The 15,854-nt window shown below is 47.2% G+C and overlaps 5 protein-coding genes across 6 annotated transcripts in view; 4 read left to right on the top strand and 1 right to left on the bottom strand.

Moving 5' to 3' along the window:
* LOC136195397 (phosphatidylinositol 4-kinase alpha-like) overlaps positions 1 to 661 on the top strand; it is a 46,483-nt gene extending 45,822 nt beyond the window's left edge. Inside the window, exons 54-58 of the mRNA XM_065984715.1 lie at positions 31 to 148; positions 199 to 240; positions 293 to 382; positions 434 to 517; positions 570 to 661. Of these exons, the coding sequence (XP_065840787.1) occupies positions 31 to 148; positions 199 to 240; positions 293 to 382; positions 434 to 517; positions 570 to 621 (386 nt within the window). The 3' untranslated portion in view covers positions 622 to 661. The remainder of the gene's footprint in view (positions 1 to 30; positions 149 to 198; positions 241 to 292; positions 383 to 433; positions 518 to 569) is intronic.
* LOC136195415 (1-deoxyxylulose-5-phosphate synthase YajO-like) lies at positions 595 to 2,449 on the bottom strand. Its single transcript, XM_065984737.1, has 8 exons — positions 2,020 to 2,449; positions 1,792 to 1,970; positions 1,603 to 1,741; positions 1,377 to 1,548; positions 1,224 to 1,323; positions 995 to 1,167; positions 806 to 948; positions 595 to 751 (listed from the first exon to the last, which is right to left on the bottom strand). Exons 1-8 carry the CDS (start codon positions 2,110 to 2,112, stop codon positions 641 to 643), a joined length of 1,110 nt encoding a protein of 369 aa, XP_065840809.1. The 5' UTR covers positions 2,113 to 2,449; the 3' UTR covers positions 595 to 640.
* On the top strand, positions 1,640 to 3,325 carry LOC136195418 (uncharacterized). The gene is made up of 9 exons (XM_065984740.1): positions 1,640 to 2,216; positions 2,267 to 2,328; positions 2,381 to 2,422; positions 2,474 to 2,536; positions 2,593 to 2,649; positions 2,732 to 2,818; positions 2,870 to 2,932; positions 2,980 to 3,037; positions 3,095 to 3,325. Exons 1-9 carry the CDS (start codon positions 2,141 to 2,143, stop codon positions 3,190 to 3,192), a joined length of 606 nt encoding a protein of 201 aa, XP_065840812.1. The 5' UTR covers positions 1,640 to 2,140; the 3' UTR covers positions 3,193 to 3,325.
* On the top strand, positions 3,265 to 14,169 carry LOC136195396 (uncharacterized). Of its 2 annotated transcripts, none has more exons than XM_065984714.1 (18): positions 3,265 to 3,568; positions 3,620 to 3,777; positions 3,860 to 5,210; positions 5,261 to 5,583; positions 5,642 to 6,367; positions 6,420 to 6,674; positions 6,728 to 6,830; positions 6,883 to 7,308; positions 7,357 to 7,549; positions 7,611 to 7,749; positions 7,816 to 7,935; positions 7,988 to 8,083; positions 9,454 to 9,636; positions 9,694 to 10,315; positions 10,369 to 10,577; positions 10,630 to 10,837; positions 10,890 to 11,035; positions 11,098 to 14,169. In XM_065984714.1, exons 1-18 carry the CDS (start codon positions 3,265 to 3,267, stop codon positions 14,167 to 14,169), a joined length of 8,634 nt encoding a protein of 2,877 aa, XP_065840786.1. The 2 variants fall into 2 exon arrangements, with proteins under 2 accessions (XP_065840786.1, XP_065840785.1); XM_065984713.1 differs by having other exon boundaries at positions 6,725 to 6,830.
* Positions 14,170 to 14,374: 205 nt separating this feature from the next.
* Positions 14,375 to 15,850, top strand: LOC136195413 (uncharacterized). The gene is made up of 4 exons (XM_065984735.1): positions 14,375 to 15,205; positions 15,256 to 15,335; positions 15,398 to 15,455; positions 15,507 to 15,850. The coding sequence occupies exons 1-4, from the start codon at positions 14,375 to 14,377 to the stop codon at positions 15,738 to 15,740; spliced, it is 1,203 nt and encodes a 400-aa protein (XP_065840807.1). The 3' UTR covers positions 15,741 to 15,850.
* Positions 15,851 to 15,854: the final 4 nt, after the last annotated feature.

Here is a 15,854-nt window from a genome sequence, read left to right as displayed (position 1 = left end):
GCCGCGTCTTTTGCATGAGTCTTTCTGTAGACTTTGGCTTTATGTTCGAATCTTCTCCGGGTGGAAATCTGGGCTTTGAACCCGATGTAAAACTGAGTGAAGAGATGGTGAAGCTGATGGGCGGAAGCATGGAGGCCCCAGCATTCAAGTAGGTCCTAATACGAGTCTGTAACGAATGCGTAAGTTTGTCTGCTTCAGATGGTTCATGGAACTCTGCGCGAAAGGATATTTGGCTATCAGGTGGACGCCAAAATAGCTGCCTTGGTGCCAGAGAAGCTGACGCTCTTTTTAGACCTCACATGGATGAGTTTGTGGCGTTGGTTGCGCTCATGCTCGACTCCAAACTTCCCTGCTTCAGAGGAAACACGCTGATGCCATTCACGTAACGTAGCCTCGTTTCAAACGATTCCGTCTTTGGATTGGCATTTTTTAGAGCTCGAATGCAGCCACAGGTCACGGAAAGAGCCGCAGCCGGTCACATTCTCAGGATGCTTCAAGACTGCTACGTAAACGTCAGGTATTGTTGTCTTGGGGACCCCTCTACTTTTTCTTCTGATCTTTCTATGTAGGACTCATCTCTACGACGTGCTGCAGTACGCTCAAAACCGCTATTTTTATTAGGGCATCGTTCGTCAAACAATTACAAAATGCGCACACCGTCTCGTTTTCTATTTCCAGCCAGTCGACGTTTCCAACCCGTTCCCCACGGATACGGAACGGGCACGTTGCTCGCTTTCTCCAGCTTATCCAACTAGTTACAATGAGGAGTGGAAATTCTCTCCTGGCTACGCTCCAACACGCTCACCTGCTCTCGCGTAAGCTGCCAACTGTCGGTTCCAGCACCCAAATTGTCGTCGAGCTGAGCCTGGGTCTTTGCACCAATGACAATAGACGATACGCCGTCCTGCTGGAGTATCCACTTGAGTGAGATTTGCGGAATTGACTTTCCTGGGTACTTCGTGTCGTTTGAATCGTGAGCCAATGTATTTATTACCTGTCTCCTTAGAAATATCCCCGAGAACATCTAGCACACGCCAAGCCCTTTCATCAGAAGAGAATTGGGAGAAACTCGGTGAGGCGTCCGAACTCATATTCATTTTCTCTGCCCAGTGTGCTCGGCTTCCTGGGGGTGGTCCCGAACGAGTCATTTTCCCAGTAAGCCAACCGCTAGAGCAAAACGGCTTGCGTTTTCAAAAGATAGGCGACCACGTGTAAACACTCACCCCTTGAGAGGACTCCATGCATGAAATCCGAGACCTTCTTCTTTGCAAACCTCAAGCAAATCCCATTCCGTCTCTCGACACAGTAAGCTATACTGAGCCTATTATAAAGATAATGATTATTTGTGTCTGTTTTCTGGCTTTGCTCACTTTCCTGTAGACTGACAAAAGGCTCGTAGCCTTTGTACTTAGTCAAGTCAATGATCTTCTGGAGTTGCCAAGCTGTGACGTTGCTCAGTCCCAGATAACGAACTCTTCCACTGTGAACGAGGTCCGTCAGGGTGCTGAGCGTCTCCTCAAGAGGAGTCCCATCGTCCCATACGTGGGTCTAAACGTTGCGGTGACGAGAGGTGAGCAAGCGATGTCTCATTTGAATTCGTACTATGTACAGGTCAACGTAGTGAGTCTTCAGCCGTTTTAGGCTCTCTTCGAACGAGAACATGATATTCTTTCTTGACAGTCCACAGTCGTTTGGTGCTGAAAGGGACATCATCACTCCTACTTTCGTCGCCAGAACAATCCTCAAGAAAAACATCGCACGTTTCATGAAGAAAACGTTTCTCCTCCTCACTTCTCTCTTTCCTGCTGTTGAAGCCACGACCCGACTACGGTTTCCGTCGCTCCAATATTGTAAACGTTCGCCGTGTCGACGAAGTTGCCGCCACATTCGACGTACCTGTCCAAGAGCCTGTGGGACAGCGTCTCGTCGCACTGTCCAGGCGCGTTCCACGCGTAGGCGCGCTCTGCCTCCTGCAGGAGCTCGAGAGAGGCGCTATCTGTTGTTCGGGGGCTCTTCTACCTCGTTTACGTGCCCGAACGTCCTCGTTCCGAGACACAAGTTGGATACCTTAGCGCCGCATTTGCCGAGATATAATTGTGGGAGATTCGACATCGTTTTCTCTTCGGGAGCGCGCTAAGACATGGATAAATTACAAAGCGAAGAATATGTGGCCCAGAAGAGCGGCTTCCTTCCCCGCGTGTTCCTCGAGGAAGAATGTAATGCTATGAACGCGTATACTAGACCCGACGTAGCGCCATTTCTTCAGTCGAATTCGTTCCCATCGTAAACGACGCTATGATGTCTTTCGAAGAGGCTCTAATGAAAGCGGTAGGCCGCTATGATTGTCTAATGGCTGCTTGACGGCGTTTTCTTGGTGCAGTTCAAAGAAAGAGAGCCAGAATTCCAAGCAAAGATCAAAGAGGCAGGGAGCCGAGTAAACAGGCGAGTTCTCTCTTGATTCTGTTCTCTGAAGGGTTGCAGGAAGTATGGTGCTGAAGTTGAGGGCGCTCTGACTAAATATCTGCTGCAGATCAGAGTAAAAAGCCTATTCTGTGGTTACCTAGGTGGTAGGAATGTACACCTGTTTCTCAGGATGAGGCTGTGCGTGCTATGAACGTACCACTGAATGTCTCTTTGGAGGAAGATAGGGTTCGTTGATTTTACAGATGATTTTGTTACGATAGTTACTATATTTGTGTCCTAAGCTTTGATTTCATTTGTGGATGTCCAGGTTGACGCAGAGTTTTTGGAGTCGAGTGAAGACGATCTGAAGAAACTGGAAGATGATGTAATGCAATTGCAGCGTCGTCGTGTGTCTGTATGAAACGCAAAAATGCAGTCGTTGCTAGGCAGACGGACGTCAATTTAGGTGGAGAGCTTGTGTTCAACGCTGAAGAAAGAGGAAGCTGATCTCGACAAAGCGCAACGCTACGTACGCAGAGATGCTAGTGATTTTTCGTTTTGCAGGTTTCGTTTCAGGTGCAAGAGCAGCTTGCTGCCGTGAGGCAGACAAAGAAAGACCTCACTCAAGGGAAAAGTAAAAAACGCAATGTCATTTTGCAGTTGCAGAAGGCAATTAATGTTTTTAATTAAGGCGATTTTCCTGGTGAAGCGGTAGCGTTTGTTATAGAAAAATTGCAGCTACTATCTCAAGAGATAAAGACCTATTCAGCCAGTGATAACGAAAAATAACTATCAGCTAGAATCAGAGGTTATTTGGCAAGTAAGTTCACTTGACAAGGATTTTCCGCATTATGGGGTGGGATGTGGTGGTGTGCGCAGTCGATCACGTGCTGTTTGTCTAAACAAGGATTGGGTTATTGTACCGCTTCGTTCGGCTTTCATTCGTTCGTTCTTGGCATGGCTGAGCCTGAGACGGATCTCCAAGAAGTTAAGAGAAAGGTCCGGGCTTTGCTCGAAGAATACGGCTTCCGAATACCGCTCGACGATTTCCAAGTGGCGTATCGACTCCATTACGATGCCGATCTCGATCCCCAGACCTTCGGCTGTCCTAATCTCCAGCGATTGGTCGAGATGCGCTTGAGCGACGTCGTTCGCATCGCGGGAGGTGAGAAAAGCCATCTCTTTTCCGGGTCTTTCTCTATTGTCTACTCTGCAGCGACGCACAAGGATCGAGTCGTTGTCCTTCAACAGCAGAGCGCCTTCAGGCCGTCGCAGCAGCAACAGCAGCAGCGGTCTGCGTCCGCGACGACGGGCCCCAGACGCGTCGCCGCTCCTGCCCACGCAGGTGGATCGTCAAAAACATCCGCCCCCAAGGTGAGTCGCGTGATCCAACGCTTCGGCATTTTTAAATTAATTAATTATTAATTAATTAATTAATTAATTAAAATACTTTTAGGCACCCGCTCCTTCACTGGATGCAAAACCGTTTCATCCGCGCCCAAAAGGGCAGCCTCCTCCCGGAGGCGGCGGCAGCGGTCAACGTCCGCAAAAGGCTGGTCCATCCCAGCCCTCATCGCAACCGCGTCAGCAGTATCGATCGTCCCAGACAGCGCCTCAACACTGGCAACCACGTCAGCAGCAGCAGCATCGACCATTTCAGGCCTCTTCACAGGCACCACCTCACCATGGGCAACCACGTCAGCAGTATCATCGTCAAGAAAATTACAATTACAATCGTGGTCGTCACAGCGGCGGCAGTCGAGGTGGCGACTCCGACCTTATTTACGACTTGGACGAGGCAGCGAAATATCACGCAAAACAGTGCCGCGCTCAACGCAAGTACGTGAATCCCTATCGTATTGGGCAGGCTGTCCTGCGCGACTTCGAAGTGCGAAGCTTTCGCGAATTAGGCCTACGCGGCGAGTACGACGTCCCCTTTCTGGCCAATCTCAAGTCGCGCGTCGCTAAGGTGAACGAGGAAATCGCCGCCTTTTGCATGGTTCGCGCCACGGCGACTCTTCACGATCTCGGCATGTATTTGGCTCATTCGATGGACAAGAAAGACTTTGACGATCTCGGCTTGGGACCGCTTCTCCAACAGCCGGCCGTTCACGAGTACTTCAAGCCGGCTCGCACTCTCAAGTCCGTGCCGGAAATCACGGCCATGGATATGTTGGAGTATTTGAAGTTGTACATGGATCGAAAGCAGAAGTGGCGCGAGAGAATTCACTTGAGAGATTTTCTGCAGTTCATCGTTAAGGAACGCGGCTGCTACGACGCCTTCGAGCTGTGCGTTCGATTTCGAAGCGTCGGCCTGGCGATATCCGTCTTGAAGAAGAATCAGAGGAGCGAGAAGGAAACCTGGCGGCATATACGAGAAGAAGTTGCTGGACGAGTTAAGGCGGACGTCGATAAGAAACTTCAGGATGTCTACGATCAGGTCTTGGGACGGGGCGGTCGCTTGGAAGAGTTGGCCGGACTGTCTCCCGAGGAGCTGGTGCGACGCGTGTTCAGCTTTCTCGTCAATCGTCAGGCGTTTCCGTTTTTCTTCAAGCGTGCAACGGAGCAGTTTTTTCAGTATCTAGGCGAGAACGAACTGGCTCGTAATTTGTTTAAGCTTGCTATTTGCAAAGGAAAATTTGAAGACGAGGAACTTGTTGTTTTTCCTGTTAAGATGGTGGAAGAAAAGCCTGTGCTAAAGGAAGAACACAGAGGAGGCAGCGACGGAGAAGGTGATAGTGATGAAGAGGAAGGGGAGTACGACGTGGACTGGGCTCGAAGGCACAGGCAAACCTATGTCTCTGAAGGTATGTGTTGCATTATTGTCTCAGTATTATATCTAAGAACTGTTTTATAGGTGAAGTGATTGAAGAAGTGAAGACTTGGCTAGCGAAAATGGGTGACGACCTTAGCCTCCACTCATTGGCACGCATTGAAACGAACGTCGCCAAGAATCTCGAAATGGAGAGTTTCAGCGACCTTGGTCACGGATCTTTTCTTCACTTTCTTACCAATCAGCAATCGCTGGAGACGTTTATCAAAAGGACGACGTCGCTCGCTTTTGGCTCGAATGCTTCTGAGAGGGGAGCTGAGGCGGTTGGCGGTCTAGGACAGCTACGACACGTTTCCAAGGGATACGTTCTTGATTTTTTGAAGCAGTGTGGGCTTGAAAAGGACGAGGTAATAATTTCAGACATCTGAGCTAATTTGAATTTCTAAAACCGTTGTGTTTGAGTAGAAGTTTCTCACCGAGGCCGTTTGTCATCAGTTTGGCATTCAAGAAGTTGAAGATCTTCGTCTAGGGTCGATAAAGCATCTTGTGGAGGAAGCACGTCATCACACGAATGTTATACCAATTTCTGATGTTTCTGGCTTCCCGTTGCCCGTTCTCGTTTACGAATCTGCACTGTTGTGCGGAACAGAAGATCGTCGGACGGAATTGCAAGGGTGGCTTCGGCCAAAAGCCATTCACTGTCTTCTCTCATGCCCCCCTCTTGAAGACTTGGCTCATTGGTCGCAATGGGATGAAGTTTTTGCTCGATTTCACGGTCCCATGAAGGAATTCGTTTTGCAGCACGTTGGCAAGGACGCGGGCCTTTGCGTTCTGGAGACGGAGCCCGGCGTTTTTGTTCGCGTTGACCCAGTTTCGTCGGATGACGCTCTTTTTGACGCCGTTGCCAGTGGAGATGCGGCTATGACTGCTAGTCAGATTGTCTCAATGTTGGTAAGGAGTGGAAACGTTCGTCAAGCTCCGCTTGCTTTGCACGCGACCACCATTCGTACTGCTCTTGAGAAACTGTCGGCTTCTGTTGCTCCAGTGGGCGACGAAAGCGGCGAGGCGGATTTTTCTGCGCTTCTTCCCGAAGCTGATAGGTATGCCCTGCATGACCATCCAGCTGTTGACTTCGTCCTGGCGTGTTTGCTGAGAATTCCGTTTCGATTATGTGCAGCTGTCGCTCAAGAGGTAGCATTAGAGATATTCTTTTGTTTGCCTGCTAGTCAATATTTTCTTTTAGCTTCTTCTTGAGCCCTTGCATCGTATCGTTGGTTCGGCTTTGGCTTCAAAGCTGCTGCTTCAACGATGCCGCACCGATGCACAGAAAACCAGCCTGCAAAGATTGGGTATTAAATTAGGCATACCTGAATGGACTGAGGAGTTTGAAATAAAAGCTACGCCGAAAAACGTAAAAGAAGAGGAGCCAGTAGTTGAACCAATTACTGAAGATATGCCATCCTTTGATTTGGAAGAAGAAAACCAAGAGCGTCCTGAGGTACACCTATTTCTAAAGTAAATGCTTTGCCTGATACGAATTCGTTCTAGAAGCAGCCTACTACTCCAACAGAAGACGACACAGACGAAGATTTGGCTGACGACGAGCTTCCTTTTCCTAGAGGCTATTATGACTCGGAAACTGAAGAAACAAACGGTTAGCTTGTTCTGAGTATGTCTTATGTACATATTAATCGGTTGAAATGCAGCTGTGGTCTACGAAACTTCTCCTCAGGCAATTGTTCCGGACGAAACTGAAAAAAGCGCTTGTGCCAAAGTCATTGTGAGAAACATACTTGAAGATGAATTTGGTGTCGGTCTCGACCTCAATCCGGAACAAGAGCGCCTATTCCAGACGGGACGAAAACGAGAGGGTCGAGGCCTTCACAGACTATCGAGCGAACTCTACAGCAGAGACACTCACTTCGTTCTCGAACTGGTCCAGAACGCTGATGACAACTCCTATCCAGACGACTTCTTTACTGGGGCCTCCGACATTCCTTCAATCATGTTTGTTGTGAGCAAAACCTGCGTTACAGTGCTGAATAACGAGTGCGGCTTCCAAGAGAAAGATATTCGCGCTCTGTGTGACGTTGGGAAGAGTACAAAAGGAAAGCACAAGAAAGGCTACATAGGTAACCAGATATTCTGCTTGCGTTGCTTTTCCTTAGCTATTTCTTCAGGGCAAAAGGGTATCGGCTTCAAGTCTGTCTTTCGAGTGACTGACATTCCTGAAGTTCACTCCAACGGATTCTACATACGTTTTGATGCTAACAGTGGTCCCATAGGCTACATCTTTCCACACTGGATTGAAGAGGAAGGTAGAAGTGCGTTCAAGAGTGAAACGGATGATGTGGATATCTGCAAAGAAAAACGGTCAGTGACTAATGAGATACTATAGTTTTAATTTCTCATTCCAATCATTCCAATTCATCAGCTGGGCGACAAAAATCATACTGCCTCTAAAAAAAGAATTGCGAGGACAGGTGAAGTCGCTTGCACCACGATTTCATGATCTCCAGCCCTCTTTGCTGCTATTTCTCCATCGTCTGAGGAGAATCACAGTTGTTGATAAGGTATCGTTTTGGCCACTAGCCTTTGTGGATTGGTTTGAGTTACTTTCTTTCTTATTTTGCTCCTAGGTTAACCACACTGAGCGCACGATGGAGCGCAGAGACCTTCCTAGAGGATTAGTCGAGATCAATCACTCGCACGGTCAGGAGAGATTTCTTGTCGTCCGAAAAGAGCTTGATGCTACAGGAGTAAGCTACTACTAGCATTCACAACGTCATTGTGTGATTTTCTTACTTCCAGCAAAACAAAGAAGGTGTACAAAGTACCGAACTTGCACTTGGCTTTCCTTTGCCGATGGGAGATTCACTGAAGGCGTTGGTCACAGGAGAACAGCCGGTACTTTGTCCTAGAAGCCCGACCCTCACCCGCTTATCACCGGCCCATACTACTAAACGTTATGACGACCCATTCCTTGCACTAATTACTGTCGAAGCGTCGGCCCGTCGCATTTTAGTACCATTATACTGTGGAAACGGGCACAGTACCGGAAGTTTTTATCATACCTTGCTCATTGGTTAGGTAATTTGACGAGAAACGGGTCGAATAGGCTAGCTACGTAGCGTTTTCGTCGGATAGTTTGCGTATCACGTGCAACGCACGTTTCACTTGCCCGTTATAGAAGCGGACGTAGCACCTTGATTTTGCTGACCAAGCGTACTGCCGTAACTGCGTATGCGTTCGCTTTTCGCGTCCAAAAAGCGACTCAACGTATTTAGAATAGATCCACAATGCATTTTGCGACCGATTTATCGCTTCAAGTTCTCGTATTAGGGCATTTCGTAGCAACGCGACGATTGACGTCATGCGTTACTCAATGTCGCGTGACAAGGCGTGCCTGGCGTACGTAGCACACATTCCGCTGTCGTTTTCGCGTTTTGAATTGATTTTCGACAAAATTTCGTTTGATTTTGTGGGCAGAAATGCATTTGCAGCCGATTGGCAACGGTTTTTGATTGTGAATAGCTGCAGTCGTTCGTCCCTAGTCGCGTCTGAGTATAAATACCCAGCGTTTACAAGTACTAATCAGATGGAGCAGAGCAGAGCTCGTGGCTAGGATAGAAGGGAGACGGTAACTCTCCCCAAGGTTTGAGTGCATCGATGACCCGGTGGTCGCCTCATTCCTCACTTGACAAGGGCGTAACATTGCACGCCTTCCTAGTTCTCGCATCTCTCTCCCAGCTCCTGGGGCACCTCTGTCACCGGATAAACCTCCATAGCACCGTCTTCCGTGGGGTTTGTGTCAAGTGTCGGTTTTTTGTCAATTTTTTAAACTTCTCTAAGCGAGAAAACGCGTTTTTTGAGCTCGTGGCGGTCAAACGACGAGTCTCTGAGCTTTTTATCCCCGAAGGGGGACCCTTCGCCTAATCCACGACTTAGAAGTTCTTTACCCAAACCTTCAGACTTCATAGGCAAAGGAACTGGTCTTTGCAGTTTACCGCCAGACTTTGGAAGTAAAAACTCCCTTTCCCGACACTTTTAAGTATGTACCGCAGGAGAGTCGGCCGTTGCTTGCAATAATTACTCGGCCCCTCGCCTGCATTAGTTGCTGCGAAGGCTTAATAAAAATGACGAGTGAAACTTTTTCTATTGATTTATTAATTAAACTATAGCTAGGTAACTACGCCTCTTTAAAATTTTTCTTGTATTGCTTTCTGCAGAACCCTGCTTTGCTGTTTTTCTTCAATAATTTGTTCTTTTTCTTCTAGATTTCTCAGCAAAAAGTGTTTGCCTTTTTGCCTCTACAAAGCTATGGTTTCCGCTTTGTAGTTCAGGGAGACTTTGACGTGCCGTCGTCAAGGGAAGCAGTCGACGAATCCAGTGCGTGGAATCAGTGGCTCCGGCGTGAAATACCAAGTCTGTTTGTTCAGCAAGGCTTGGCGGCTTTCAAAGTGAGCCCTGGCTCCCAGTCGTGATATAGAAATAAATGATATTGTTTTTCATCTTAGACCTTGCTCGACATGTCCCCGCTTGACGCTCTGTGCGTTTTCCTGAGGTTTGTTCCTCTCGGCACGGAAGTGAGGGACTTCTTCCATACCGTTGCTGAAAGCATTACGCAGCTGCTCAAGGCTACGCCGTGCATGCCTGTTGTATCGGGACCTGCGTCGTCTAGTGGCGTTGAGTGGGTGCTGCCTTCAAGGAGCGTCATCGCTAAAGATAAGATGGTTTTGGATCTGCTTTCCAGTGAAGAACTCAAGAAGTACCTTGGTCTCAGCTACCTTCATCCGAGGGTAGGCTCGTCCATTGGTCCAACGTTGGCCAAACATTTGGGAGTGGAAGAACTGTCTTCTTCTCACCTTCTGAAAGTTTTGTCTATGCGTTGCTGCGTCGATCCCAGTGATCCAAAGTCCGGATGGGAGATTAATTTGTCTGAAAGGCTGCCTGTGCCATGGCTTGCACGTTGGATGGTTTGCCTCTCGAGTTGTCTCGTTCGGGAACGCAAACAGGTTCAGCAGCTTGGGGACGATTTACGGAAGCTGCCGATTATTCTGCTTAATTCTGGTAAATACGTTAGCTTAGGGAGCTGTGCGACCAAAGTCTTTTTTCCTATTGAAGATGGGGAAAGAAAAGGTATTGCTACTCTGCTATTACTTTTTATTCATTAGCTATTTAATAAGTAACAGGGCGTCAAGAAAAACTACCTCCTCGTCATCTTCAAGTACTTCAAAATGACGTGAACATCATCTCGGGAGCGTTGCTGACCTGCCAGAAAAAGGCAGAAAATCATTGTATTTACCAACTGCTCGAAGACGTAGGGGTCAAGCGATTTTCAAATGCTCTAGATGTAGTAGAGAGTCACATTTTGCCCACGTTTGAAAACGACTTGTGGAAGGTATGGTTATTTTAAAAAGTCTTTTGACTGAAAAGTTAGAAATGTGGTTTAGGAAAAGGAGAAAGATGTTATCGTCAGTTATCTTCTGTACGTCTTCTACGAAAAGAAAACGGTTTCATCCGTTTGCAGTACTGAAAAGTTGATCTCCTGCGTGGTCTTGGCAACGAATCGAGGCTTTGTAAAAATCAGTGAGAAGCCAATACATTTTCCTGAACCTCTTCTTGAGAGTCATCTGTTCAATATTGAGAAGAACTTTCCAGGTTAGATCTCATGCATATTAATCAATACTTCAAGTAAATCAGGTCTTTACAGAATTGAAATCCTTGATACTAGATCCTTTATACGCAGAACTGCCACGTCAGGATCGCAAGCCATTTAAGAACTACCTTTCTGGGCTTGGAATAAGTGAAGTGTTTGCTATAAAAAAAACGAAAGACAGCCTATCTGAATCTCAATTGGTACGTTACTGGACATAGCTTCTTTTCTTGTAATGTACACCTATACGTCTTTTGTATTTTAGCAAGATTCGCGTTGGGCTGTAGCTGCTAAGAATTGGACAAAGGCATCAGACGGACAATATGAAATCACTGACTATCATTGCCCAGAGTTTCATGAAGTTGTAGAGTCAGCGAAGTCTCTCAGTAAAGAGGATGTGACGGGAAGGATGAGGGCGATGGTTGAATTGTTCCACGCGTCGTGGGATAAATATTTTCACAACAATATAAATGGGGAAGTGACGAGTGATGAAGGAAACAACGTTGAATCCTTTCCCTCAACGTTCTTACTAGAGCTAAGAAACACTGTCTGGATTCCAATCACAAAGAAAAGGCAGCGATTGCCTAATAAAACTGCAAAATCTCCAGGTCTGTCCCGACCTGATAAAGCTTTTGTGCGAAGTGAATTAGCAGAAAAACTTCTCGACAAACACGTTCATTACGTGGACGCCAATATTAGCGATAGCGGAGACAAAGAAAGCCAATTTTTAACAGACACGGGACTCAAATCGCGACACGGATTGGGCCTGCAAATGGTAATGGACATGCTGAAAAAATGGACCAAGGGAGCTGTAGCAGAGGATCCGAGTAATCCCAAACAGCGTAAACTGTGCACCATGTCACAATACCACATGAACAGAGTTTATTTACATTTAACGGCTTCGTCCGAGGAAGCAGCTATAGAGGAAGCAAGGGCTTTCTTTCAAAAAGAACCTGTTTTCTTTGTCCCTTCCACAAGTGCGTCTGAAAAACAGCAAGAAGGTGGCGTTGAGGGATCATTTTTTCACTTCAGCGATGTGTGCTGGGCAGATCCTACAGGAGTGTTGCCAAAGAGAAGGCGGGAAAACAAAATCGTTCCCGGCCCCCGACTTATTAGTTCTTTCTATGACGCGTTTAGTTCGTCTGAATATCGGTTTCTGAAGAGTCGTTTATTAGAAGTAATCTGTCTGAAGGAATTTCCTACGTGTGGAGATTACGTGAATCTTATTCACTACATTGTCTCTTGCGAATTACCCAAAGTCAAAGTCGGTTTGGATCTGGCGCAGGAAATTAGTGACATGTTGGAAACAATCTGCACAGTTGTTAAGAATACGGTTGCTCAAAAACTGTACGGAGAACGCGTGTTACACAAAGACTCCGTTAGTAACCGAGAACCGTGGGAAGTGTATGAAAGAGAGACAAAATCCCAAATCACTGGAGAGGTTGTTAGAAGTAACCGAGGAGATCTTGCGTTCGTTCAAGATATAGCAGAAAAGCGCATCTTTTTCACTAAAAGGAAACGATGGGTGTCCCTGTGCGAGAGACCTGTGATAGATGATATGGGATCAGGAGAAATGTTCGAAGGCAACGGTAATGTTCATTTCGTTGACTTCCATGAAGGCCAAGATAGTTATATTAAACGGACAGAAGTAGCAAGTTACTTTAGCAGAGAACGCGGCCAGATTGAAATGGAAAACTTACGCAGCGTTCAAGCGCAAAGAAAGAGAAGAGACGACAAGGTTTCGGAAGCTGTGCGCATTTTTTGGGCAGCGTGCGGCATTCCGTATCTCTCAAAATGCTTCAGAAAAGACGTGAAGAGAACAGGACGAACGCCTTGTTCTCAATTGCACGGCTACCTGTCTAAAATCGTGCTATACGCGCAGAGATTTGTTAGTGCCGGGAAGCTGACCGAGCCCGCCGCAACTCGCAAGGCTGTCAACGATGCTGCATCGTGTCTGAGTCGCTTACATTGTCTAATGGCTAAAAAACTCGTCAAAATTTTTTGGATTGATGGAGTACCGAAGAGTAAAGTTGAACAGGAGGTAGAAGCAGCTGCTGTTGTAGAAGGCAATTGGAGTCAATTGATTGTCGCAGAAAACTGCTTGACTTCCAAAACATTCTACCGAAGCGTAAACCGTGAACTTGCAGAACTACTAGCGGCGAATCTCAGTCAGAGGGAGCGTCAAATCCTTGAACAGTTTTTGAATAGCGTGGCTGAAAAGTTACCCGCTGCTGAAAGCCATGTTCAGAAGATGTATCAGCTTCCGAAACTTCCTAAAGGGGAAAAATGCTGGCGAATAGCACCTCTGCAGGAGTGCGCAGAAGCAGAAACCGGCACAGAAGACGACGGCAGCGTTGAAGAGGCAAGCGAAGATTACGAATACGATTTCAAAGCGGAGGAAGAAAAAGCGTCATCAGCTCAAAAGAATGCGGACGACGATGACGCTCTTAAAAGATGGCCGCCTGGAAAGGAGCCCGGAAATGAGTCCGCAGGCTCTGGTCCTAAACTGAACTTGCCTTGGCCGATACCACGTCCAGCAGAGCAATCTGGAAATGCAACGGAGGATACCCCAAAGGAAATTGATGAACATCTTGCCGCTAGACAACCAGAGCTTCAACATGGGCAGCAATCTGAACAACCTTATCAGTCAAACACAACCGAAGCGCAGCCAAGTAATTTCTCCCTCCCATATGCGCCGGCATCCTTTTTACTTCCTCAGCTGCCTCTGCGCCCTCTTGCGCCTACTGCTCATCCTTTACCGCTTCCATTTCAGTTGCCTGGTACCTCGTTTATTCCCCCGGCGGGCCCAGGACATATGCGAATGCCAACACCATTCACTCCGAGATCAATCATACAACTTCAATTAGAAGACGTCGCTGTGCCCAGCCATCTCGACGCTCCCAAGGCTCCGGTTGATTCGGCGGATCGTCATGAAGTTGCGCGATACGGAGAGAAACTCGTCTATTCGATTCTTCGCGACCAAATGCAGCTAGGCTTGCTGAACTACTGCTATGGCGTTCAAGCATCTGGAGTCGAACAAGTACAATGGGTCAACGAGGGGCACGAAAGCTTTGCTCCGTTCGACATTCGAATCGTTTTTCTATTACATAATGGACAAAGAAAGGAGATCTTTGTTGAAGTGAAGACAACGGTCATGGAAAAAAAGGATCTTTTTCCGATATCAGGTAACGAATTATGTTTCGCTCAAACGATGAAGGAGAATTTCAGTCTCTACCGCGTCTTCAACGCCGGAAAGAGTAACGTCAAAGTTTCGAGACTACAGAACCTGGCGCACTACGTGAACACCAACCAGGTTCAACTGTATTTGCACATATAGTCGCTCGCTCCTTGTTATGTCTCTTGATTAGCCCCCGTTCTTTGCTTTCAGTCATGCTCGTATTTTTTTTTGTCTAATACTGTTCTGTTTTGCAGCTACCGTAACGTTATGACGTAGCATTATGAAGCTGTTGCTATCGTCTCACGAGACATGACCAGTCAACGGCCGTTTAGCGCACTTAATTATCTGACAAAGAAAGCTCCTGATGACGCCTTTACTTTCTCTTTATCTCTTGTGGACAGCAATCTCTTACGGACAGTCCGCTGATCACAACGTTTCTGTGTTTATTCGATGGAAGAACGTCAATGTATCTCCCCAACCCATTCGGCTCTCCGTCCCTCTTCCCTCATCAGGCACCATTATCAACAAAATCACTTATCGCAGCTGCAATAGAAACAACTCCAGCAACTGGCCGTCGTGCTTCCCGTCGTCCGACTTTGTTGCTGGCTCAGGCGACGCTCCACCGTCGCCCCACCCCCCGGAATGCACACGGGTAGGAAAAGAAGACGGGCTTGCCTGCAAATCGTCTCGTACGATTTGTTCTCCCATTCTATCAAATGACGTACTCTACATGTTCAAACTTAGCGTCGGCAACACGGAGAGCGAGTGGGTGCCTTCGTGCGACCCAGGACTCTCCGAGTCCTCACCTTCCCCTTCCACGGACGCGCCGCCGCATCAAACGAAATCACCTCCCAGTGATTCGTTTCAGTTTGTCGTGTGGCAAATTATCTTGATCGCGATTGGCGGCACTCTCATAATGGTGCTGCTCATAGTAGGCGTGGCTTGCTGCTGCGGCTGTTGTCGTAGAAACCGTAAAGGGTTCTACGATGTTTCCACGCCGAGACCAACACCAAATGTAGCCACAAATGATTTAGCATACTCTAATGCAAGTATGGGGCCGTCTAATGGTGGGGGTAGCGTGAGAGGAAGTCGAGCGTCGGTGTCGAGAGTCGGAACTACGCTGTCATTGACGTCAGGAAGTGGAGCGAAGACAAAAAAGAAAAAGGAATTTTGGAAAGACGAAGAATTGTCGGTGGTAAGAAAACGCGAAATCAAAAATAAAATCGCGCGATTTCTCAATTGCAGGAAGTGGCTCCGATCGATATCATTCCTATGAATAAAAATTTCGACAGCTTTTCACCTTTAATTCTGAATGAAAATGAAAGGTGCACAATGCAAATTAAAATCGTTTGGTACTGTACAACTAAAAACTATTGTTTCAATATAGTCGAACGGATTCAGCGAGGAGACCTAATCCGCTTGCTTTTATTGGAGACGTCGAGCTGGTAAGGCTTTTCTAGATATGTTATATCAATGCAAAATGCGCATTCTGTTAGCATCCTATCAACGAGGAAGACGACAGGTTCTCCAATCCTCGCCTGTCCACATTCGGTTTCAGCAATGAAGAAAGAGGTCCCAAATCATTTTCTCAAGCAGTTGGAATTGCTGAACAGGAGGGTAGCGACAGCGGATGCAATTCGTCTGATCTGGAATCACAAGGAAACTTTGATGGAGGAATCCTCGAGGAAGACAAGGCAAAATCCGACCCAAACATGGTTACTTCGTTGTAAAAACAAAACTATTTCGACTTCTTGTACATACACGTTAGAATTGAGCTAGGAACGGACTAGTCTGGAGGCTTCGTACACGACACTTCCGTCGTAGCTTCCGTGGCGTACTCAAGC

The sequence above is a fragment of the Oscarella lobularis genome, chromosome 14 (assembly GCF_947507565.1).
Source record: "Oscarella lobularis chromosome 14, ooOscLobu1.1, whole genome shotgun sequence".
NCBI classification, from domain to species: domain Eukaryota; kingdom Metazoa; phylum Porifera; class Homoscleromorpha; order Homosclerophorida; family Oscarellidae; genus Oscarella; species Oscarella lobularis.
The sequence above is the reverse complement of the archived record's forward strand: the minus strand, read 5'-3'. Positions and strand labels throughout refer to the sequence as shown.

Bases quoted from the DNA above. Each gene is read 5' to 3' on its own strand.
- LOC136195415 (XM_065984737.1), bottom strand. From the start codon at position 2,112: ATGTCGAATCTCCCACAATTATATCTCGGCAAATGCGGCGCTAAGGTA. The intron at 1,971-2,019 runs GTAGAAGAGCCC...GAGCTCCTGCAG, and splicing joins CGTTCGGGCACGTAAACGAG to GAGGCAGAGCGCGCCTACGC. The intron at 1,549-1,602 runs GTACGAATTCAA...CGCAACGTTTAG, and splicing joins ACTACGTTGACCTGTACATA to ACCCACGTATGGGACGATGG.
- LOC136195418 (XM_065984740.1), top strand. From the start codon at position 2,141: ATGGATAAATTACAAAGCGAAGAATATGTGGCCCAGAAGAGCGGCTTC. The intron at 2,329-2,380 runs GTAGGCCGCTAT...TTCTTGGTGCAG, and splicing joins AAGAGGCTCTAATGAAAGCG to TTCAAAGAAAGAGAGCCAGA. The intron at 3,038-3,094 runs GTAAAAAACGCA...TTTTTAATTAAG, and splicing joins AGACCTCACTCAAGGGAAAA to GCGATTTTCCTGGTGAAGCG.
- LOC136195396 (XM_065984713.1), top strand. From the start codon at position 3,265: ATGTGGTGGTGTGCGCAGTCGATCACGTGCTGTTTGTCTAAACAAGGA. The intron at 5,211-5,260 runs GTATGTGTTGCA...ACTGTTTTATAG, and splicing joins GCAAACCTATGTCTCTGAAG to GTGAAGTGATTGAAGAAGTG. The intron at 8,084-9,453 runs GTACTTTGTCCT...TTTTTCTTCTAG, and splicing joins TGGTCACAGGAGAACAGCCG to ATTTCTCAGCAAAAAGTGTT.
- LOC136195413 (XM_065984735.1), top strand. From the start codon at position 14,375: ATGACGCCTTTACTTTCTCTTTATCTCTTGTGGACAGCAATCTCTTAC. The intron at 15,336-15,397 runs GTGCACAATGCA...GTTTCAATATAG, and splicing joins ATTCTGAATGAAAATGAAAG to TCGAACGGATTCAGCGAGGA. The intron at 15,456-15,506 runs GTAAGGCTTTTC...GCATTCTGTTAG, and splicing joins TTATTGGAGACGTCGAGCTG to CATCCTATCAACGAGGAAGA.